We start from the raw sequence: 24,531 nt of genomic DNA, 5'->3' as shown, positions 1-24,531 counted from the left end.
GCAAGGGTCATGACATGTGCGCAATGTTAAAAAGGTACAAAAGGGCAAATGTTAAAAGGGAAACAAAGTTTCCTAGTACTTCCCCTATGACACATGAGCAAAAGGCAGAGGAAATGAAGCTGAAGGCTTCGCTTCCCCTCAAAAAGTCAGAAAAGGTTAAAAAATCAAGCAAAAAGGTTGAAGGTCAACAGAAACTATGGAGAGAAAGTTGCTAATAGAGAAATCTTTCCTAACACTCCTCCCACCTCCAGGATTGGCCAACTTAACTTGATCAATCCACTTACCCGACCTCCAGGGGTCTGATGGTGAAAGGGCTTGTACGCCCCGCCCCTTACTCCTGGTGTTTCTGCCCAGTCCTGCCGCGTTTCTGGCAAGCAGGTTCAAGGGTTTTACAAGGGACTGTGATCCAGTTTCCTTAGCCCTTCGTGGAGGTCCACTTTAATTAACTTAATTTCCTGGTGGGCTAGTGGACTTCTTCTGGTCATATGACATTTGTAGGGGTCTTTCTGGAGGACCTTAGTTGTTATTTACGACTCCCTGGATGTCATGACCACTGCTTCCAAAGAGTCAGGACCTACACAACATCCTTGGAAGCAGGCTCATAACATATACTATCGGCACCAGCAAGTCCCAATAGGGACCTTTTGGACCTTGTCCTGGCACCGGTGGTGCCAGGCTCATAGCATGGACCCGTCCCGGCACAGGAAGCGCCGGGCTCATAACAAGTGTGAAAGTGCTTGGGTGGACCTACCTGCAGCAGACCATGCTGCTTACTTACCAGCAAGATGATGTTTCACTCTCTTCTGGCAGGGACTACTTTTCCTTCTGGGTGGGGCAGGCACCACTCCCTGGATCATTGATGCTGGACCCCTTCTGGAAGCAGGAACTCTTTTGCATGGGCGAGGCTGTGGAAGAAGACACCTAAGCACTCCTATGGACTATTTAAACCACACCCGATTGGTGCAACGTGCTTCGCGTTATTCTGCATCTGCAGCAGGACGCTCACCGTTTCAGCTCCAGCGAATCTTCAGTTCCGGATCCTGTGGATACGAAAATTACCTGCTGGGAACCAATCTTCAGTCTTCAGCAGCTCCTGCAAAATAAAAGGCACAGGTTAGGCAAAGGCAAAGTTAGCGCTTCAACTTACCCGATCCATCGGCAGCATTCAAGGTGTTTTTTCTGCATTTCTCGTCCGGCATCGGGCCTGCAAAGACAAAGAACATTGGTTAGTAACGCTTAGTTACAAAACTGCTTACCTGTGTTACGCTCGCTCCAACTCTGCTCGCGCTGCATTCCGGCACCTGTAAAGACAAAAGAGACATTAAGGTGCATTCTACAGCCCTAGAGCAGCCTTTCTACTTACGTGCCTTCGTATTCACCATCTTCTTGTTACGCTCTCTGCCACGAACCTGGGGGAGCATCTTCTTCGGCACCGACAGCATCTGAAAAGGAAAAGACAGACATTAAGGAGATAAGACATTTGAAGAGAGCAATCTAAAGGGAACTTTAATACTTACAAGTCACGCTCGTGCAGCACACGGCGGCATCGCTCTCAACTTACCCTCTGCAATCAAGAGGTTGAACTCATATCCAGTGAAGTAACTGGACCCAGCGCCCCTGCACAAGACGCAGGATGGAGAGCCCAGCATTCACCTATTTAAGGTGAGCACAACAATCGACCAAGTACCACGGGGAGAGAGGAAGAGAGGGGCTTGGAACTTCTCCCAACCTTCCAGCCACTAATACCTTGATTTTCCACTTGCAGACACCTCACCCTTCAGGTCAAACTTTCGGTGAGAAAGGGGCCAAATCCGGGAGCCAAACGAATCCTACGCCTAACGTTGAAGACGGTTTCACCGCCCAGTCAAGACCTGCGCCTCTGAGGGAACCAGGTGAGCGTTACAGAACGCGAAGCCTTACCACATATTTCCCGCCCAGGCGCAATGGAAACTTCAGACACAGACCAATTGGCCCAGTTGCTCGGGGAGTTGAGAGCAGAAGTACATGCAGCGCGCCAGGAAACAAATGCCCTAAGGAGGGAGTTAGTGGTTTCTAAGGAGCGAACAGATGATTTGGCTAGACAATTGTTGCAAGCCCAAGCGGGACAAACTCCTCTGCCTACCCCTGGGGGAAGCCATGCTCCAACGACTTCCTCTAATCCGGTGCAAATTAATCTACCAGGAAATGTACCTTTGGCCCCGCCCAAACGCTTTTCAGGTGATCCGAAAAGATATGCTGTGTTCATCAATCAGTGTCGTTTGCACTTTTTGTGTCGACCTGCCGCTTTTCCAACGGACCAGGCTAAGGTGGCCTTCGTGCTCTCATATCTTAGTGGCAGTGCCGCAGATTGGTCTATTCCTTTAGTGACTCAGGATAACCCTATTCTTCATAATTTCCAGGACTTCCAAGCTAGTATGGAAAGATTGTTCGCAAGACATTCTCAGGGACAGGCCCTGGACAATGAACTTCTTTCACTACGACAAGGCAATCAAGATCTTCTGGCCTACATTGCATCATTTAACAGACTAGTGGTTGAAACCGGATGGCCTGAGGATAAGAGGATCACCCTTTTCTACAGAGGTCTGCGTGGAGAACTTAAAGACGTTCTGGCTCAGGTGGTGAATCCTCCACAAGACTGTTCCGAATACATCGATCTGGTGGTTCAATTGGATCATAGAATACAAAATCGAAAAGCCGATCGTTCCAGAATTGAGACTCAAGCTTTTTCAAGACCACAGAGTTCCGCTAAAGGAAATGATACCGTGGAACCCATGCAGATTGGGGTTGTGAAAGGACCTCTAACCCAAAAGGAAAGGGAAAGGAGAAGACAACTGCAATTGTGCCTCTATTGCGAAAACTCAGGGCACTTCCTTCAAGATTGCCCAGTGAAACCAAGGAAAAAGACAGTAGGAGCTTCCGATAAAGGTGCCAAAGGTTCAGAGTCGGAAAACAACCTCGCCCGACAAGTGTAGAGGTCCGCTTGCCGAGCGTTAAAACCAGTTCTTTGACCTCGCATTTCATCATGCCCATGGTCCTCGTGAGTCCAGAACAACCCAATCGTATGCATGCCATTAAAGCATACATTGATAGTGGCGCAATCGGCAATTACGTGGACTGTGAATTGGCCGCCAGGATGAATCTATCTCTTTGTCCTAAGACGGTGAAAGACGTCATCACCACCGTGGATGGTACGGAAATAGCTTCCGGACCAGTAACTCACACCACCATGGAAGTGACGTTGGTAAGCCAAGATGGACATCAAGAGAAGATCGTGTTTGATGTGATCAAGGCTCCGCAGTTTCAAGTTATCCTGGGAATCCCTTGGTTGGAGAAACACAATCCTCAAATCGATTGGCGAGCAAAGACAATCCGGTTTCCAGAATGCGCTCCTACCTGTTATCCTCAGCCTCCCACTAAGCTAGCAGCAACTACTTCTGAGAGTCCTCACCTGCCTCCTGAATACCGGGAATTTCAAGATGTCTTTCGGAAAGATCAAGCTAATTCGCTGCCTCCTCACAGATCATACGACTGCCAGATAGACTTGATTCCGGGATCCACTCCTCCGTGCAGTCGAATTTATGCCCTCACAGAACCTGAAAATCTTCACCTGATGCAGTATTTGGACCAGTACCTGGCTAATGGATTTATCCGTCCTTCGAAGTCCCCAGCCTCTTCAGCTTTGTTCTTCGTTCCAAAAAAAGAGGGAGACCTAAGAACATGTATAGATTACCGTGCCCTGGACCAGATTACGATTAAGAACAGATATCCGTTACCATTGATCCCTGAACTTCTTGACCAAGTTAAAAGTGCCTGTATCTACACAAAGCTGGACCTCAGAGGAGCTTACCATTTAGTACGAATAAAAGAGGGCGACGAATGGAAGAAGGCCTTTCGTACTAAATATGGACTGTTCGAGTATCAAGTAATGCCCTTTGGATTATGCAACGCACCGGCTGCCTTTCAGTATTTTATGAATGACGTCCTCAGAGAGCTTATTGACGTATGTGTAGTTGTCTATATTGATGACATTCTGGTCTACTCGTCCTCTGAGGCGGATCATCGAAAACACGTCACAGCAGTACTGGAGAGGCTCCGAAAACACAGACTTTTTGCAAAGCTGGAGAAATGCGTTTTTCATGTCACTGAGGTTGAATTTTTGGGGTTTATTTTGTCACCTAATGGAGTCCACATGGACTCAAGAAAAGTGGACGCTATCATTAAGTGGCCCTCACCAACGTCTGTGAAAGGAGTTCAAAGCATGTTGGGCTTTGCCAACTTTTATCGTAGATTTATTCCTGATTTTTCTCGAGTAGTCCAACCCATTACAGCCCTTCTCAGAAAGAATAAACGTTTCGAGTGGTCTACGGAGGCTGAACAAGCTTTTCAGGAACTAAAAACAAAATTCACCTCGGCTCCAGTTTTAAAACATCCTCGCCCGGAACTTCCCTATATCGTGGAGACTGATGCTTCCAGTCTCGCAATGGGAGCAGTGCTTTCGCAAAGAGACCCAGAAACAAACCAGTTACACCCAGTGGCATTTTGGTCCCGCAAATTTTCGGCTCCCGAAATCAACTATACCATTACAGATATGGAACTTTTGGCTATTAAGTCCGCCTTTAAAGCCTGGCGGCATTATCTCCTGGGAGCCCGACACACAGTCACCGTCATCACGGTTCATCGTAATTTACAGTACCTTAAATCAGCCAAAGCTCAATCCTCTAGACAACTTCGCTGGGCATTATTTTTTGCTGAATTCGACTTTGTGATAACTTACTGACCAGGCAACAAGAATGGTAAAGCAGATGCTCTCTCCCGAATTGGAGTAGATGAACTCACGACCAATCCTGAACCCGTACCCATAATTCCGGAACAGAGAATCCTGGGTTTGATAAATGCACAATCCATTGAAGACATTGAAGCTAAAGTTAAAGAACTTCTGACTCCAGCAGAAGTGCAAGACTGGCAACTCAAGGGAAAAGATTTCACAATGGATAAGAACTTACTATACTTTCGAGGAAGATTATATCTACCATGTACCGATTTACAAAGACAGGTGATCTCTTGTTACCATGACTCCTTAATGGAAGGACATCCCGGCATTGCCAAAACGTCGGAAAAGATAAAAAGACATTTCTGGTGGCCGTCTTGGAGAAAGGACATTAAGGATTTCATAAATTCCTGTGGTGTGTGCGCTCAAAGCAAAAGCCAGAAGGAGAAACCAGCAGGCCTCTTACATCCAATAGACATTCCTCCACACCCGTGGCATACTCTCTCCATGGACTTCATCACGGATTTACCACCATGCTCCGGATTTAATACAATCTTAGTGATTGTGGACCTATTCTCGAAGATGGCTCATTTTATCCCATTGAAAGGGTTACCTACAGCTTCAATTCTGGCCCGAGAGTTCCTCGAAAACATCGTTCGGTTGCACGGCTTTCCTTCAGTTTTAATCTCAGATAGAGGAAGTCAATTTATTTCCCACTTCTGGCGGAGTTGTTGTCGCCTAGCCCAAATTGACGTAAGGCTTTCAACCAGCCATCATCCCCAGACCGACGGGCAGACCGAGAGGACCAACCAAACCCTGGAACAGTATCTGCGCTGCATGTTACAACAGTCGGAGGGCACTTGGAAAGACATTCTCTGGATTGCGGAGTACGCTTATAATAATTCAGTCCATGCCGGAACCGGAAAAACTCCTTTTTTTCTTTTATATGGAATCCCCCCTCGCACCTCAAATCTTGATCCACCTCAGACTCTTGGGACACCCGCTGTAGATCATCTGCATTCTACAATCACTCAAGCCTTTAAAGAGGCCACGTCTCACCTTAAGCGGGCCAAGGAACAATACAAGAAGTGTGCGGACATACATCGAAAGGAGGCTCCTCAATATCTTGTGGGAGATCAAGTCTGGCTATCCACCAAACATTTACCTCTAAAAGGACCGCGTACTTTCAATCCACGATACCTGGGACCTTACCCAATCACTGCCATAATTAATCCAGTGGCAGTTAAATTGGGCCTACCTGCCCATATGAAAATACATCCAGTTTTCCACGTTTCTCTACTGAAACCCATGCAACCTGGAACCCGTTTGACGAAATCTCCAGACCCTATTCTTGTGGACGGAGAACTGGAATTCGAAATACAAGACATCTTAGACTCCAAGATTTCCAAATCAAAATTATACTATCTGATTGACTGGAAAGGTTATGGCCCCCAGGAACGATCTTGGGAACCGTCGGAACATGTTCATGCACCCCGTCTGGTTAAGAAGTTTCATCGAACTTTTCCTGATAAACCGAAACCCCCGGAGAAGACGAATTTGGGAGGGGCCTTGAGGGGGGGTGCTGTCATGACCACTGCTTCCAAAGAGTCAGGACCTACCCAACATCCTTGGAAGCAGGCTCATAACATATACTATCGGCACCAGCAAGTCCCAATAGGGACCTTTTGGACCTTGTCCTGGCACCGGTAGTGCCAGGCTCATAGCATGGCCCCGTCCCGGCACAGGAAGCGCCGGGCTCATAACAAGTGTGAAAGTGCTTGGGTGGACCTACCTGCAGCAGACCATGCTGCTTACTTACCAGCAAGATGATGTTTCACTCTCTTCTGGCAGGGACTACTTTTCCTTCTGGGTGGGGCAGGCACCACTCCCTGGATCATTGATGCTGGACCCCTTCTGGAAGCAGGAACTCTTTTGCATGGGCGAGGCTGTGGAAGAAGACACCTAAGCACTCCTATGGACTATTTAAACCACACCCGATTGGTGCAACGTGCTTCGCGTTATTCTGCATCTGCAGCAGGACGCTCACCGTGTCAGCTCCAGCGAATCTTCAGTTCCGGATCCTGTGGATACGAAAATTACCTGCTGGGAACCAATCTTCAGTCTTCAGCAGCTCCTGCAAAACAAAAGGCACAGGTTAGGCAAAGGCAAAGTTAGCGCTTCAACTTACCCGATCCATCGGCAGCATTCAAGGCGTTTTTTCTGCATTTCTCGTCCGGCATCGGGCCTGCAAAGACAAAGAACATTGGTTAGTAACGCTTAGTTACAAAACTGCTTACCTGTGTTACGCTCGCTCCAACTCTGCTCGCGCTGCATTCCGGCACCTGTAAAGACAAAAGAGACATTAAGGTGCATTCTACAGCCCTAGAGCAGCCTTTCTACTTACGTGCCTTCGTATTCACCATCTTCTTGTTACGCTCTCTGCCACGAACCTGGGGGAGCATCTTCTTCGGCACCGACAGCATCTGAAAAGGAAAAGACAGACATTAAGGAGATAAGACATTTGAAGAGAGCAATCTAAAGGGAACTTTAATACTTACAAGTCACGCTCGTGCAGCACACGGCGGCATCGCTCTCAACTTACCCTCTGCAATCAAGAGGCTGAACCCATATCCAGTGAAGTAACTGGACCCAGCGCCCCTGCACAAGACGCAGGATGGAGAGCCCAGCATTCACCTATTTAAGGTGAGCACAACAATCGACCAAGTACCACGGGGAGAGAGGGAGAGAGGGGCTTGGAACTTCTCCCAACCTTCCAGCCACTAATACCTTGATTTTCCACTTGCAGACACCTCACCCTTCAGGTCAAACTTTCGGTGAGAAAGGGGCCAAATTCGGGAGCCAAACGAATCCTACGCCTAACGTTGAAGACGGTTTCACCGCCCAGTCAAGACCCGCGCCTCCGAGGGAACCAAGTGAGCGTTACACTGGAGGCCTAGTTGTTGTTCCTATATGCACAGACTCCAGCAGACTCTGCCAGCTGGAGCCATGCTCATCTCCCTCTGCGGCAGTCAGTGTTTTCCCGGCTGCCACATCCTGTGGCATAGATCCGTTGCCCTGCAGCTCCTTGGTGGCGTCTTCCTCGGGTGCTGGCTCTGTTCCCCCTTTATTCCAGCGTTGGTTGCTCTTGGGTGGCGTCGTCCTGCGCAGCTCCTGCCCGGCCATGAGCCTGCCACGGTCTCCGCCACTACCCATGTGGCTCCAGTGCTCTACTAGGCCCCTCTGGCGGTCTTCCTCAGCAGTGGTGCCATCTTCTTCGTACTTCCCCTGCATTCTAGGGAAGCCGCCGCCACACCAGCTCCTGTCCGCGGACCCCAATGTTTCCCTTGCGTCATCAACGTTCCCTTCACTGCTGCGTCTTGTAGCAGCACTCCCGTTTTCTTCTCCCGGCAAAGAACATGACAGCAACCAGATAAAGATGGATTGGGAGGAGGTCAGTGTAATCTATTCTAGCACCGGGTCGGGGTCAGGCTCCCTCTCTACCCTGACAGAGCCTGAAAATAAGCCCTGTCACACATCTTTGATGGATGCTGTGGGAGATGGGCATTAGAACAGCAACTGGGCATTCTACTGCTGGAAGGCACTGGATAGTTAAATAGTAATCTTTCAGCAGATGCTTATTTTTGGGGACACAATAAGCCTCCGCATGCAGTCATTTGCCTTTCAAGTGGGGTCAAGTGTACCTCAGCATCCATAAAAGGTTTGGTAAAATCCATGAATGTCTGAAATATTTAAACACTAAATGCCAGTGGATATTTATATTATTAATTATGCCCAAACAATTTATTGGTTTACCCCGTCATGTCAAACAATATCTCACTATTGTAAGCTGAGTTGGTTATACACTAATATTTTGCACGGACTCTGGTGTGTGCGAATCACTGACTCGTCACCCAGAGTCGCATCAATCAAGCACAATAATAATTGGCCCCAATGTCATGGTATCATGCACTCACTGCCTGCTCGGGCATGAAACTGAGTGACCAACCTACAGAAAAGTAGACAATATTCAGGCTGGGGTGGCTGTTGCTTTCAGCTAAACCTTATGCATGGGAAGTGCTGCTGGAATCTAGATGTTTAGGGGTGCAATTAGTTTGCCATTAGGTCTACCAGCAATGAAGGAAGAGAACAAACATGTAGGAGGCTGCTCACTCAGAAGCAGCGTCTCCTATTCCAGCACGCACATCGTTTATCAGCCCATACTACAATTGTCTTTCACAAGTACTGTAGTATTTGGATTTTTGAACAAGACTATGAAGGAGGGCTTTCCGTGTGGGAGTTATAATTCCGTTAGACAGTGTCAATCCAGATTGATCAATCACAGAGACATACAGGTTATGGGCTAAATAATGCACTGTACAGCAAACTTAAATCAGTACACATTGTTAATTTAACTAACTTACCATTCGTAGAACTACTCATTATGAAGCAAATGTTATCACACACTGATGGACGTTTGCGGATTCTTTCAACCCAGGTATTGGCCACTTCCACCTGTGAGAGGCAGGTGAGTAGCAATCTGTAGTAGAGATTTTTAACATTTTAATAGCTAGCACATTGCATCAGAAAAGAAACAAAACAAAATTATACATTTTCATATAATTACAACCTCGTGGACCCTGGTTATGTCTTAAATTGGGGTTGAACAGGTGTTACACTATTTCTACTTAAAATGAATAGTGCAAACAAAGAAAAAAACATCCCTCATCAAAGTAAACATTAGTTTGCTGAAAAAGCGCAATATTGTATACAGATAAGCGCTCACAAATTACAATTGTTGTGCACTCCTTTGGTTCTAAATATTTTGAATGGCGTTTGCTTGTCCAAATTACCAGAAGAGTGCATAGCATTACGCAGCCAAAGTGGAAGCACGATTGGAATGAATTGGGGAGATGAACATGATGCAGAATTTTATTTAGCAAAGTCTTAATTTACGTATAAACATTTTATTTTAGGAGGTACATCTAAACATTTTGTGCCTAACCAAACTAATCACCAACTTTGGACATGATACCTAAGAAGAGTAAGAATAATGAAGCTATCAAACCCTAATATTCCACCAACTAAATCATGGTTAGTAGAATATTATACCAGAAATCATTTGTAACAAGCTTTTAATTTACAGATCCTCAATCTCTAAAAAGGTTTGTGGATAATATGAAAAACCAGAAGGTGTCTCACCCACTAGTCCCAGGGGATCTGTCATCTAGGTGGCCAGGACACGGCCATCCCTTTTGGATCCAGTTCCTGGGGGAGAACCAGTGCAGAAGGATCACCTGGGTGAGGGGTGTTCGGGGAGTAGGGGACTGTAAGGCGAGACGCGGTATCACCTTAGCTGTAACACCTTTAACCCATCCTACCAGGTAGGATGCGTAGGAACTCTATCCCCCAGCCCCCTTTTCCTACATGAACACATTCACACGGGCATCCCGCTCTGGGAGAAAACAGACAACACCCAGCAGTATACCGGACGTGGCACCAATACAATGGTCAGGCGACGTCAGGCAATTACTGACCAACATGAACTAAGGAAAAGTGTCTAATTCTAAAGACACTCCTGTCCCCTGCACACCATTTAAGCTGAAATAAATCAAAGTATGTTTAGCCAAAGATGTGCGCTTCACACAATATAGCAATTCAAGATATGGACGGATCCCCACCAAGAAAAAATATATTATTCATGGAACTCTCCTTGGTGGGGATCCGTGCATATCTTGAATTGGTATATTGTGTGAAGCAACACATCTCTGGCTAAACATACTCTCCATACTGTGTTGAACACGTCCCTGTTGACAGGTACATTTCAGGAATTGATTTTGCCATTATTTCACTTTTAGTTTTACTTTTTGGAGTCACAACATGTGTAAATTAGGATACACTATGCATGAAGAGATATGCACTGAAATAATAACGAATTATTTGTAGAATACAATGACTCTTTGGAATTTTGTATAGCGATAATACCTGCATTGATTTGTTCAAGTATATTAAAATTCGGTTGAATTTTGAGTTGACTAATATTTTTGTGTATATATGTGATTGCAGATTGTTTTGCTCCTGAAGAAGGGGTTTTTCCCCAAAACGCATAGAGCTTGAAATTTCGTCTCATCAAAAGAACATTGTTCCCTTTTTTATGACGGCCACATGTGAAGCCTGTTAGTTTATGTCCATATTCAATTGTTAACCAGAAATGATTGATGCATTTATTTTTGTTTCATTACTTAAACTTTATCATACATATGTGAAAATCTAAACGTGTATTGACTGATTTATTTCAGCTTAAATGGTGTGCAGGGGACGGGAGTGTCGTTAGAATTAGACACTTTTTCTTAGTTCAAGTTTTGCACAAGCTCGGTGTCAGGGCTTGTATTCCTCCCCAGCACCTGCAACAAATAAAAGTGTTTTGAAACTGCTCTAGGTAGTATTATTAAAATAGGTGTGCTCCTATTGAATGACAATTTGTTTATGAATTACTGACCGACACTCACACCTCACTTCCATTAAGCTTCCCCACACAGATAAAAGGCGGAGCACGAAAGCACACTCGGCAAAGGACAGGAGGAAACAGCAGTTTCGAGATGGCAGCTTAACGAGAAAAGAAAGACGGCAAAACAGGAGGGGATCAAAAGGTGGTAAGTTCCCTTGACCTTTCTGACAAGAAACCAATACTTTCAAGAGCCCTCGAGATTAGAAAGCATAAGACATGGCAACCAGGCTAAAGGATCCCGTTAGTGTGTCGGAGATACCCGGGGGCCATCCCGAATCACTAAACAGGGCGGGGAGAAGCAGCAGCCGCTGCGGTACCGTCCTTGGCTCCAAGAACAAAGCAGCATCCTTGAAATCGGCACAGCCGGTGAACTGGGGAAACCGATACAAGACTGATTTTGTGTTGAAGCCAAGGTTGCAAGCAGCAACATTGTTTAATGAGCGCTGGAATGAACATTGTTAAAATGCGTGTGATAAAAGACACAAGTAAAGTTAAACTCCTGATGAGTGTTTGAACTTTGAACAGCAAGATACGATACCTTTGACAGAGTGGTCCGGCACCGCATTGGTGCTCAATTGAAGGTCAGCTGAGAAGTGGCAGAAGTTAAAGGGTTGTATTAAGAAGAGAACAAATAATTGTTAATTGAAGTGTTCCTGCGACGGTTCAAGCTAAATTCTGCGCACAGGCAAAAGAAAGTCTTCAATTTTGATACAGTAGAACAAGTTACTTTCTTACCTGGTAACGTCCTTTCGATGGGATGTTCCTCTGACGTATTCCACATCTATGACAGTAATCACCACAGCTGTGCTGCTTCGGAAAATGTTTCGGCGTCTGAGTCCTGCGTCGATGATGTCGATACGCTGTCCCTCGAGGGCCTCCGTCGAGCACTGATGTCACTGGATGTTATATGTAGGACGCACAACACCCGTAGCCTCAGTTGTAGTTTTTTCCCAGAACGTGTGGCACCAATCTTCAGAAAGAAAGCCTTGCGGAAACGTAAGCTGCAATCGCATAAGAAATTCTGTAGAGAGGCAGGCTGGGATGGTGCGATGTGGAATACGTCGGAGGAACATCCCCTCGAAAGAACGTTACCAGGTAAGAAAGTAACTTGTTCTTCTCCGAGATATTCCACATCTATGACAGACTCCAAAGCAGTACCAATGTATGGCGGTGGGTAAAGAATTTAGAATTTTAGAATGCCCAATCAAATTGCAGAATAGAGGACCGCCTTACCAAAGGCCTAATCATGCCCATGGATAGAATCTAAGGAGTAGTGTTTTACAAAAGTATGGACAGAGGCCCATGTGCCTGCTTCACAAATATCACGAATGGGAACACCCCTCTGCAGAGCAGTGGAGGCAGCCACACCCCTAGTAGAATGAGCCCGTAAGCCCACCGGAGGGTCCTTACCCACCAGACGGTAGCATTCAGAGATTGCCAAGATGATGTTACACTCACCTGGTATGTACGGGGACGCCAGCCAGCCGTAGGGACTCTGGTATCCTTCTCTGCGGTTCCCAGGTGTGACCAGCAGGGAAGTTCTGCCTGGAATACAGGTCGGCAATGTTCAAGACTGGGCAACTGGGATAAGCAGCCCTCCACCACCCCGTATGCCCGCAGCTCCTCTGGACCTCTCCTCATCTTGTTAATTCAGGTGTGCTCTCTGTCCTGCCTTCTTAGCAGGGGCGCGTTGTCCTTTGTGGGCGAATGCGATCTAGTAACTTCACTGATGCCGGCCCGCTTGGAGTCTTTCAGGTAGGTCTTATTGCTGTTGTATATTGTTGTTATTCTTGCATGCCTTTCTTGGTTTAATAAATGTCTCTTTCTCTTCCTTAGGTGCGTGGAAGTCCAATGTGATGCATTGGCTGAATTGGGTCTAGCCGGTAAATGATGGTGTACAAAGAGCGCTATGATGCGGTAGGTAGGAGCTATGCACAGCGCTATGATGTCTTGCCTTTGCTAACTTGTTGTCTTTTCTTTCCCATAGATCGCGGTGCTCACCCAGTGTATGAAATCCTGAGGCGATGCTGGTCGAGGGGCGACTTGCAAGGTAAGCTTTTCGGCACAATTCGTTATGTTGTAAAAGTGTCTAATGTCTTGTTTCTTCCTTTTTTTGCAGCTCCGTCGGTCCGGGAGACGCGCTGATCCTAGGATGCGTTTTGCAGGAGCTGTGAGCAGCTAACAATAAAAATTACAGGTAAGCTGCTGCTGCTGCTAACAATGTCCTTTTGTCTCTTTACAGATGCTGTTCTTCCGAGGTTCGCGGGTACAGCTGAACACGATGAGCGTCACGTTGCAGGATTGCAAAGTAACGCGAAGCATTTTATCCAAGTCGGGTGTGGTTTAAATAGCTTCAAGAAAGTAGTCCAGGTAAAGTAGTTCCTAGGCTGCCAAACCCAAAACACTATACCACATAGCTTGGTTCCGAGGAACCAAGCTATGTGGATGCCTCCATGTTGGCTGGCACTGGAAATAAAGTAGTTCCCTAAACACAAGTCTTTATTAAGTATGAGCCTGGCGCCAAAGCCGCCAGGACTGGCCCCAAGAAGGCCTAGGCAAAGGATGCCTAAGTTTGTTGGAGACCTGAGCCAAGACCCCTCCTGGCCCATGGGCTTGCCAGGGGGGTGTCTGGATGTGGGTCGTGACAGATGATCCAACGGGACAAGGTCTGCTTAGAAACAGCTTGACCCAAACGCCTTCCAGCGTATCCTACAAATAGCTGATCGTCCACGCTGACCCGGGACATGCGTGAGATGTAGAAACTCAAAGCTCTCCTAGGATCCAACCTATGCAGCCTCTCCTCTTCCTTACCAGGATGCGGAGGAGGATAGAACGCCGGAAGAACTACCTTCTGGCTGAAATGAAATTCCGACACAACCTTCGTAAGAAAAGAAGGACAAACCCTAAGGACAACCCTGTCCTTATGGAACACCGTGAAAGGTGGCTTGGCGGATAGTGCCTGCAACTCACTCACTCTGCGAATGGAAGTAACCGCAACTAAAAATACAGTCTTAAAGGACAACAGTCTCAATGGACAAGAGTGTAAGGGCTCAAACGGCGCTCCCATCAGGAACTTTAAAACTAAGTTCAAATCCCAACCGGGCACCTGGAAAGGTGACGGAGGAAACACATTAGTTAGCCCTTTCAGAAACTGAGAAATCAAAGGAATCTTAAAATAAGAACACTCCTCAGACGAGCGCTTAAATATGGACAGCGCCGCCAGGTAACCCTTTATGGTACCCACTTGCAGGCCCTTGTGGGCTAAGAAAAGCAAAAAAGACAGAACCACAGGAATTGAACACTGAAAAGGATCCACATTCTGTACCCTGCACCAGTCGCAGAACTTTCTCCAACGGCAACGGTACAGGGATTTTGTTGCGGGCCTTCTAACCGAAAGCAACACCTCCATCACGTCTTCAGGGAGGTCCCAATCCTTATACCTCAGCCTTTCAGATGCCAAGCATGAAGGCTGAGAGACTTGACCTCTGGATGGAGAACGCGACCCCACTCCAGCGAGAGCGGATCATCTCGGTAGGGATGACGGTATGGAGGGCAGATGGACATGTTGAGAAGGTCCGGGTACCACGCTATCCTGGTCCACGCCGGAGCAATGAGGATCATTCGGGAACCTAACCTCCGTAACCTCCGCAACACTTGCGGAATGACGGGGACTGGAGGAAATGTGTATATCAGTGGGAAGAAACACTCCACTACGAACGCGTCCCCTAAGGCTCCTCTTGGAGGAAATTCCTGTGAGCAGAATCTTTTGCACTTCCGGTTGACACTGGTGGCGAAGAGATCCACTTGTGGGGTCCCCCAAAGGGCAGAGATCTCCAAAAGAACTTACTGAGCCAGCTCCGACTCGTGAGAGACCGTGCTCTGCCGGCTCAGAGCGTCCGCCGCCGCGTTTTCGTCTCCGGCCAGATCAACTGCAGAGATCGAAATTTCCTGCTGGATGGCCTAGAACCAGAGCAGCATCGCCTCTCTGCACAGTGGGAGAGACCCGCCCTCACTTTGTGTTGAGGTAGTGCATGGCCACTGTATTATCCGTCATAATCAGGACACTCTTCCCCCGCACAGACGGCAGAAAAGCCTTCAGGGCTAACCTGACGGCCCTCAGCTCCAACAGATTGATATGGAGTCTGGACTCCGACGAAGTCCAACGGACGCGGATTGTCAACTCGTTGGCATGAGCTCCCCATCCTGTGAGGGATGCGTCCGTCACAATCGTTACCTCCGACCAGGGTAGCCAAAACGGAGCCCCCTTCATCAGATTGCCTTCGACGGCCCACCACAGAAGATCCTGGGCAACCGAGGGTGGCACCTGAACGGGATCCGACATCCTGCCGGAGGACTGCGACCATTGGATCTTGAGAGCCCTCTGCAGAGATCTCATCCACAGCCTGGCCTCTGGCACCAGTAGAATGCAGGATGCCATGAGGCCGAGCAACCTCAAGAACTCGAACGCCGGGAGACTCTGGGCATGTTGAAACTTGTCCACCATCTGCAGAATGTGATGTGCCCTCACCTGGGGAGGCGAACACTGCCCCAGAGATGTGTCGAGCACGGCTACGATGTACTGGAGCCGCTGGGTAGGTGTCAAATGAGACTTTTTTAAGTTGAGGGAGAAGCCCAGCTTGTGAAGGGAGTGGCAGGTGACTGACAGATGATCCAGGGCTTGCTCGGGAGAGTGTGCCCTGATCAACCAATCATCCAGGTAGGGGTAGACGTGAATCCCCCCTTTCCTGAGATACACTGCCACCACCACCCATTAGCTTGGTGAAGACCCTCGGGGCAGAGGGCAATCCGAACGGCAGGACCCGAAACTGAAAATGCGTGTCGCCAACCGCGAACCTCAGGTACTTCCTGTGCTTGGGAAGAATCGGCACATGAAAGTAGGCATCCTTGAGGTCGAGAGACACCAACCAGTCCTGAAGTTGAAGGGCCTGGAGGACTTGAGAGAGAGTAACCATCTTGACCTTGTCCTTCCTGAGGAGCCTGTTCAAACCACGCAAGTCCATGATGGGTCTCAATCCCCAGTCTTTTTTCGGGATCAAAAAATATGGGGAATACCATCCCTTGTTCCTCTCCCCTACAGGCACCAGTTCTATGGCGCCTTTCTCCAGCAGGGATTTGTTTTCCTGCGCAAGGAGCGGATCCGGACTCTTCAAAGAGAGCTTCCCCGGTGGATTGTCGTGAGGCCTCTGCCGGAAAGGAAGACAGTAGCCGTGGGCTATGATCTCCAGAACACACACATCTGAAGCAATGGCACGCCATTCTACAAGATGCTGCACCAGCCTTCGCCCAACCGGCGAACCATGGGACATGGCCTCATGAGTGAGCGGAAGCGGCTGCGGCATTGCCTGAGGGCAAAGAGGCAACTGCCCGAGTGGCTTTGGCACCTCGAGTATCTTGTTTTCCACCTCTGGTACTCCTACGTTGGCCCCTTTGACTGGCAGCTCTCACCAATCTACCAAAGGAAGAGTAGTATCGAAAGGAACCTCCCCTCCATTGCTGTCCCCTAGGACGAAAAGGCGGAGGTTGACGTACTGCAGCGCTCAACGACTTTGCTGCAGCTTTGGAGGTCTGCAACCTCTCAAGGCTCTCGTCAGTCTTGCTGCCACAAAGATGGTCAGCATAAAAGGGCATGTTGAGAAGCCGGGACTGTACATCAGGAGCAAACCCAGACTTCTGCAACCACGCAAACCTGCGCATCACGGTGCTCGCCGCCATTGACCGGCTGACACGGTCTGCCACGTCCACACCCGACTGAACGGATTCACACATGGCATCCTTGCCATCCTGAACGAGGGCAAGAAAACCCTCCCTACAGACAACTTCTTCTTCCGCACGCAAGGCCTTCGACGTCAAGGACTGGCATTCACCGCAGTCATCAGTGGTGTGGCTCTCGCCGAGGCACCAAAGGCAGACGTTGTGCGGGTCTGTCAGGGACACCTTGGAACCGCAGTCCCGACACTTCTTGAAGCCTAACCGCATGCTAGAAGAAGACAAAGACATATTTTCACAATAACCAAGTTAGAAGCACCGATTCAACAGGAGAAGAACCGAGGCGCGCTGAGATTCCGAAGCGAACACGTTTAGCTGAAAAAAACAGAACTGAGGCTACGGGTGTGGTGCGTCCTACATATAACATCCGGTGACGTCGGAACCGACGGAGGCCCTCCAGGGACAGCGTATCGACGTCATTGATGCAGAAAAAAATTCCGAAGCAGCACAGCTGTGGTGATTACGGTCATAGATGTGGAATACGTCAGAGGACACAATCCCCTCGAAAAGAAAGTTTGGAAAATGAGACAAATTTGGTCCGAGCCAGGCAGAGGCAGAGCAATTGAAAGTTTTGTGTTAAAGTCGGTCTGAGCGTGGCGCAGGGGGACCCGGGGTGAACAGTGATCCACCAGTGAAGTTCTGCATATGAGAATCCTGAGGAGAAAGGAACTTTAAATGTCTGTTTGTCGCATCAGGTCCTCGGAAGTAAGAGACATTGAATGACAAAGACTTTGGCACAGAAGGTCCTGATACTGAGATTTTGAGCTGCATCCTCATGCTGGAAAAGCCAGAATATGTGCTAAGCTTGAGTGTGCTGCCTTGTCCCATGTGGAAAAAAGTGAGTAAGGGAAGCTAACGGCCCAACTATCCTGACATATCATTTCTTGAACACTTTTCTATTGTATAACAGTTTCCCACAACATTTGTATTTAGAAGTAAGGATTGGCAATAGGTTTATTAGTACAGGCTGCTTTTATTTTGACAAGACACCACTAGCACTGCATTATTTGATCGTCGTAACTTGCTCCCATCTTTAAAGGAGAGTTCCGGGACTTTTTTTTTATTGTCCCTACGGGTCGGCCATGTGTTTGTAAGCATAAATCGGTAGATCGTAGGAAACTTTCCTATGGACCTTACCCGACTTTTCGCCCCTTATCGCACTCGAAATCAGCCTCCATTTTGTGATAATCCTATCATTCCGCCGCATCGACCTGGCTCACCTGCCTTTGCGGCACTAAATCAAATCCCCCGCCCCTGAGCCTGACATCAGCAGACGCGTACTGCCCATTTCAAGCACGTCTCGTGTCAACAATCGCTGCGCCTCAGCTATTGACGTGTTGCCATGGAAATGGCAGGACGCCTCTTTCCCCAATAAGTATAAACAGACCGTTTCACAACATACAGCAGCAGATTTTCGATTCCATTCCTCTCTCTGTGTTACTTTGAGTATTCTGTGACTCGTTTCAGTGCTCTGGTCAGCTACCTTCGCCGCTTGTAGCCCGTGTGAACAGATACCAGTACCACCGCTATAAATTATTTTACTATCTTTACCGCACAATGGCCACAATAATGCCGTATATGTACGAGCCCGAGTACACCGAGGAAGAACTACTGGAAAGGCAAGCACGCGAAAACGATGGGGATTCGGACGGCAGTTGGGAGGACCAGTCAACGGATGAAGAGCCTGGACCATGTCGCATGGACGGCGTCTCCACCTGGTGCACGTGCAATCGGTGCGAGCTAATGCCAACTGAGGAGGAGAACTGCTGCTGCCGTGAAAATTCCGGGTGCTTGGCCTACATTTCGGAAAGCGAGCAAAGTCAGCAGGAAGGCGAGCAAAGTCCGCAATGCATCACCGAGCTGCCAGAGTTCAGGGAAGCCTGCCTCTCACGGACAGTGTTGAGGATGATGATGGTGCTTATGCACGAACTTCGTGGCACTGTTCGTCCGCGTAATCCGAGTAACGAGTAAGTATACTCTGTTTGTGATGTCAGTGATGCCACCACTATTTCATGGTCGTCTCCCACATATAAAATTACATTTACATATCATTGGAACGCATGTAAATTGGTTCCATATAGTGCATTTTCTAGATATAATTTTTTTCTAAGAAAAATGACATGTGTTACCTGAATCGACATTGATAAGAAAGTTTGGTCAGTTTAATACAGTTTGCATCTTTTTTTTTCACAGGTGGTACAGGCTGGTGGCCTATCGTTGCTTCACTTGGTGGCTTCACGGGAGGCTCGGACACCGCGTTCGGAGAGTAATACCTGCCTGTGCGGTACTTGCCATTAGACAACATTTCCCCAGTGACAGTGGACAATACCGCGGATTTTCCCTCGATGTGCTGCAACCTCAACTTTACAATGTGTAATGTTTATTATTTATGTTTAATTAAAATCTAAAATAAAGCCCAACATATATTTTAACAATGGTTGTTTTGATTTTTTAAATGAATCTAGTGTATATTCTCCTGGGAGGGTGAGGTATTTATAAACTCACCCCCCTGCCTTCCATGTAGTAGATCCTGCAGCCATCCTCTTACATTCAGTTAGATGGCCTCTCCTTGGTGAGGCCCTGCGGCAAACGGGTCTTGTCTGCACGACCACCGCCCCGATCCACCCCCCGCCCTATCAAAGGCAGTTCGCACCGGGGTACTTGAGCTGCTGGCAAGTGGAGCTGTCAGGGAGCGATAAAGGCCAAGAGGTGCCAAAGACCATGTACACTTCAAAGTGGTCTATAGAGCATGGGTTTGTTGTTCCCATGTCTACCTCCAGACCCCGTGTCTCCTGCCAAGCATCCCCCTCACGCTGGACGGCCCCCTGCAATCCACATAAGTGTGTCTCCATTCACGAGTCTTCCTGTGTCTTGTCTGCACGACCACCGCCCCGATCCACCCCCCGCCCTATCAAAGGCAGTTCGCACCGGGGTACTTGAGCTGCTGGCAAGTGGAGCTGTCAGGGAGCGATAAAGGCCAAGAGGTGCCAAAGACCATGTACACTTCAAAGTGGTCTATAGAGCATGGGTTTGTTGTTCCCATGTCTACCTCCAGACCCCGTGTCTCCTGCCAAGCATCCCCCTCACGCTGGACGGCCCCCTGCAATCCACATAAGTGTGTCTCCATTCACGAGTCTTCCTGTGTCTTGTCTGCACGACCACCGCCCCGATCCACCCCCCGCCCTATCAAAGGCAGTTCGCACCGGGGTACTTGAGCTGCTGGCAAGTGGAGCTGTCAGGGAGCGATAAAGGCCAAGAGGTGCCAAAGACCATGTACACTTCAAAGTGGTCTATAGAGCATGGGTTTGTTGTTCCCATGTCTACCTCCAGACCCCGTGTCTCCTGCCAAGCATCCCCCTCACGCTGGACGGCCCCCTGCAATCCACATAAGTGTGTCTCCATTCACGAGTCTTCCTGTGTCTTGTCTGCACGACCACCGCCCCGATCCACCCCCCGCCCTATCAAAGGCAGTTCGCACCGGGGTACTTGAGCTGCTGGCAAGTGGAGCTGTCAGGGAGCGATAAAGGCCAAGAGGTGCCAAAGACCATGTACACTTCAAAGTGGTCTATAGAGCATGGGTTTGTTGTTCCCATGTCTACCTCCAGACCCCGTGTCTCCTGCCAAGCATCCCCCTCACGCTGGACGGCCCCCTGCAATCCACATAATGCCACGACATATACACGTCATTCATTCACAAACACACCCCTGGTTCGAATTCTTTATAACCCACCTCATATTTCTAATGAGAACTTCTTTGCGCTTTGCTAGTCAACCCGTGAAGGTGCTGGTTATCTGCTCTTCGTCTCTGTGAACTTCCGTGACCACTTTGAGCAAACTCGTCAGTTTGCAACCTGTGAACTGCTCCCTGTTCTACGACAAGAAACTACTCTGATCCCTGCATCTAACTGTTTGTTCGTCAAGGTAAGTCCATGTACCATAATCATTTTGCGTCCAATTTTTTAATTTATATCTATTTGCTAGTAGTCATCAAATTGCATCCATGTTTTCTTTTCGTTCACGACAGTACATGCAAGGAACTAGTCACATGTTCTGAGTTTAGTCAAATTACTTTTTCTATTTTTTGAAAGTTATTGAAATACTTATCCGCATGTGAATAACGTGTATAGTTCCAAGAACCAAAACGGACCTTGCATTGAACCTTTTATGTGTCATTTACTGTTTTAACACATTGGTATTCATAGAGAATTGTTGATCTTTACTTTTCAGAACTTTCCATAATGCCTGCCTGTTCCATTGGCGGTTGCCCTTCGAAGACCCATAACAAATCTGAAGGTACTATAATGCATGTTTTCCCTAAGACAATAGATCAGATAAGAGGATGGGTCCGATATTGCGGATATCCAGCCTCTGAGCTAGAAAGTAGAGTCCTAGAAGTCTTTGCGGACAAGAGGGGTGATCGATACCGCATCTGCAGCAGGCACTTTAGCCCAGACATGTACTCCACATCATTGCTAATAAAGAAGAAAACACCGCGAGCGAGGCGAAAATTGCTCTCAACCGCTATTCCCACTCTATTCGTCCACATGCCTCCACTGGTGAGTCAAGTTTACGGATCTAGTTCTCGGCCTTGCGGTAGTGTGTAGCAGTAGCTAACAATAATTTCCCCATTTATGTATCCACTCAATATGAAGGCGGAAGATTCTCCATCCGTGTCGTTATTGCAGTCATCAGCCACTTCAAGCGCCTATCGGGTAATCTTACTTAGCTATTCTGACACTGACTTGTTTTAGGCATGTAAATCAATAGTTTTAATTGATCGTGTAATTATTTTACCTAATGGTACACCCTTGTACTCGTCCTCTAGTCTTTGTTTTCAGTTATAATTATTGTTATCCAAAATAATGCAAGTACTGTCTTTCAGGGAGATGCTGAGGAGTCCAACGCATTGACGACAACCGTAGATGTCACTCAGATGCTCGAGGTACGTTTCTTTCGTTTTTAGCCATTGATATGTCCTTCTGTCGTCGCCCTCCTATTTGTCTTCTTTTTTCAATATTGTGTTCATTACTAATGAAAGTCCTATGTTTCAGGGAGTCGATGGAGCATTAGTCCAAGTAGAAGGGGGAGCATGCAGTTACGGGTCGGCGCAACAGCTTGCAGAAGTGTGCACCGCAGTTACATCGTCCCTTGATGTTCTTATGCATTTCGAGGTATGGATACTGACAGTTCGATCAAGCGAAATCATATGACGTGATTACATCCGCTATACTTCCTTCTTTATTAACGCAAGTACTATGTTTCAGGGAGATGACGGAGCTTCTTCTACAAGAACATCACCCCTAGTAGTTGATGCAGATCTCTGGGTGGTGACACTTCCAACGATCGAGCAAATCGAATCATATTTACATATCCATTATTTATTTTAGACAACTGATCATTTGTGCAGGTCTATTTAGATGAGCCGTTGACGCCTGCTCAAAGTTTATGTTCTTTTTAACAAAATAGAAAAGCATACTAATGCAATTACTGTGTTTCAGGGAGTTGCTGAAGCGTCATCTTCAATAATATCATCAATGGAAGTCTATGCGGAGCCCGAGGTATGGATCTTGACAGTTCAATCTAACTAGATCAACAATGCGTGAACTATTGTCGTTTGAATGTTCTACACAATGCGTTCATTCGTGTTTTGCTATTGAGATGTACGTATGGGTATTGGTCCCCAAGTACATTTTGTGTTTTCAATATTATTATACATACTAATGAAAGTTCTATGTTTCAGGGAGTCGATGGAGCCTCAGTGAGTGATGGATGTGCTTATCATGAAAATATAGTCGTTGCAGCGCGAGAGGAAGTGGAGACATGCACACACGAGTCGGAGCAACAGCGTCCAGATGTTGAAGTTCGAGGCAAGAAAGTTTCAAAGAAAAGAAAGCAAAAGAAGGTTAGTGTCCTGTTCACTATATTATGTTGTCTTTCACTGTCAATAGTTCAATACTGTAAGTTGTGTTTAAACTGAACATCCCTTTTCTAATCTGTCCTCTAGTTGCGAGTGGGTGTAAGAACTAAATCTACACAGACAGTGAAGCGAACGAGAGATGTTGCTTGTCAAACCTTTTGGCAGGGACTTGAGACTGGAGATGCATCGTGCCAATGGGAAGAATATGAAGTGATTGACAACGGAGCTATACCACCACCAGCCATTGATAGTGAATGTCCTCCTGGTAGTTTGGATGCAGTCGGAGATCAATTCACAGAATCCACACCCGCAAAAAATAAGAGCGCGCGAAAGTTGAAGACATTGTTTTTTTCTCCCATCTCCGGACAAGGAACAGATGTTGCAATGGAAGAGAATGACGTGGACGACAATGAAACACCATCAATATCACTCAGCATAGCGGAAGACGATATCAGAGATTGTACCTTTCATGCGAGTGACATGTCCTCAACGTTACAGGCCGAACCAGCTGGGATGCAGAGTGAAAGTATAAGGAAAGAGGCCAAATTCATTGTATTCGATAGCTGTTTGATGGATATTATTATGATGATGAAATGTGGGCATTCGGTTGGTGGGGAAGTATGTGGGGAGCCATTGATTAATGTGACTCGTGCAATTCGAGGCACTAACCTTAAAATACATGCCACCTGTACACAATATCATCCGTTCGCATGGTCTGCACAACCCATGCTGGGGCAACTGCCAGCAGGCAATCTACTTTGTGCAGCGGCCGCACTTTTTAGTGGTTCAAGTTTTAAAAAGTTACAGTATTTCTTTCAGTTTGTGGGAATCCATTTCATTGCGAAAAGTCAGTTCTACAAATACCAAACCGATTATCTATTTCCAGCCATCAGCGAAGCTTGGAGAATGGAAAAAATGTCAATGGAAAGTACATTCGCGGGCAAACGCTTCAGGCTAGCCGGTGATGGACAGTGCGACAGCCCAGGATTTTCAGCCAAGTACTGCACCTACCACTTTCAGGACATGGAAAGTAAGAAAATTGTGAGTTCGGTGGTCGTGCAGGTGTCACAAAGTACATCCTCAGTGGCCATGGAGAAAGTTGGCTTTGTAGCATCATTGCAAGAACTACAATCGCGGGGAATGGTGATCGACCTGATAGCCACGGACAGACACGTTTCAATTGCCAAGACAATGAGAGAACAGTACAAAAATATAAATCACCAATTTGACGTTTGGCATCTTGCAAAATCAATCAATAAAAAATTGTCTGCTGCAGGTAAAAAAAAAGAATTGCAAGGTATTTCACAGTGGTCCAAGTCAATCAGCAACCATCTTTGGTGGAGCTCAAAAACATGTGAAGGGTCGTTGGAAATTCTACTGGAAAAATGGCGGTCAGTAATGTTGCACTGTAGCAACGTACATCGATGGTCGACAAATGAGCATTTCCACAAATGTGAACATGGCCATTTGTCCACAGAGGAGGCACGGAAGAAGAAGTGGTTGATTCCTTCATCACCCACTCACAAAGCCATTGAAAAGATTGTATTTGATAAA

General features: G+C 47.3%; 1 protein-coding gene across 3 annotated transcripts in view; it reads right to left on the bottom strand.

Annotated features, from left to right (window-relative positions):
- The window catches only part of SAAL1 (serum amyloid A like 1), an 887,265-nt gene that overhangs the window by 552,496 nt on the left and 310,238 nt on the right, over positions 1-24,531 (bottom strand). For all 3 annotated transcript variants that reach the window (XM_069623790.1, XM_069623789.1, XM_069623791.1), the window contains one exon: positions 9,190-9,305. In XM_069623790.1, coding sequence (XP_069479891.1) covers positions 9,190-9,305 — 116 coding nt within the window. The remainder of the gene's footprint in view (positions 1-9,189; positions 9,306-24,531) is intronic.

This window comes from Ambystoma mexicanum, chromosome 11 (genome assembly GCF_040938575.1).
Source record: "Ambystoma mexicanum isolate Mex_15411 chromosome 11, UKY_AmexF1_1, whole genome shotgun sequence".
Taxonomy (NCBI): Eukaryota; Metazoa; Chordata; class Amphibia; order Caudata; family Ambystomatidae; genus Ambystoma; species Ambystoma mexicanum.
Note: the sequence above shows the minus strand (reverse complement) of the source record. Positions and strands in the feature narration are given on the sequence as shown.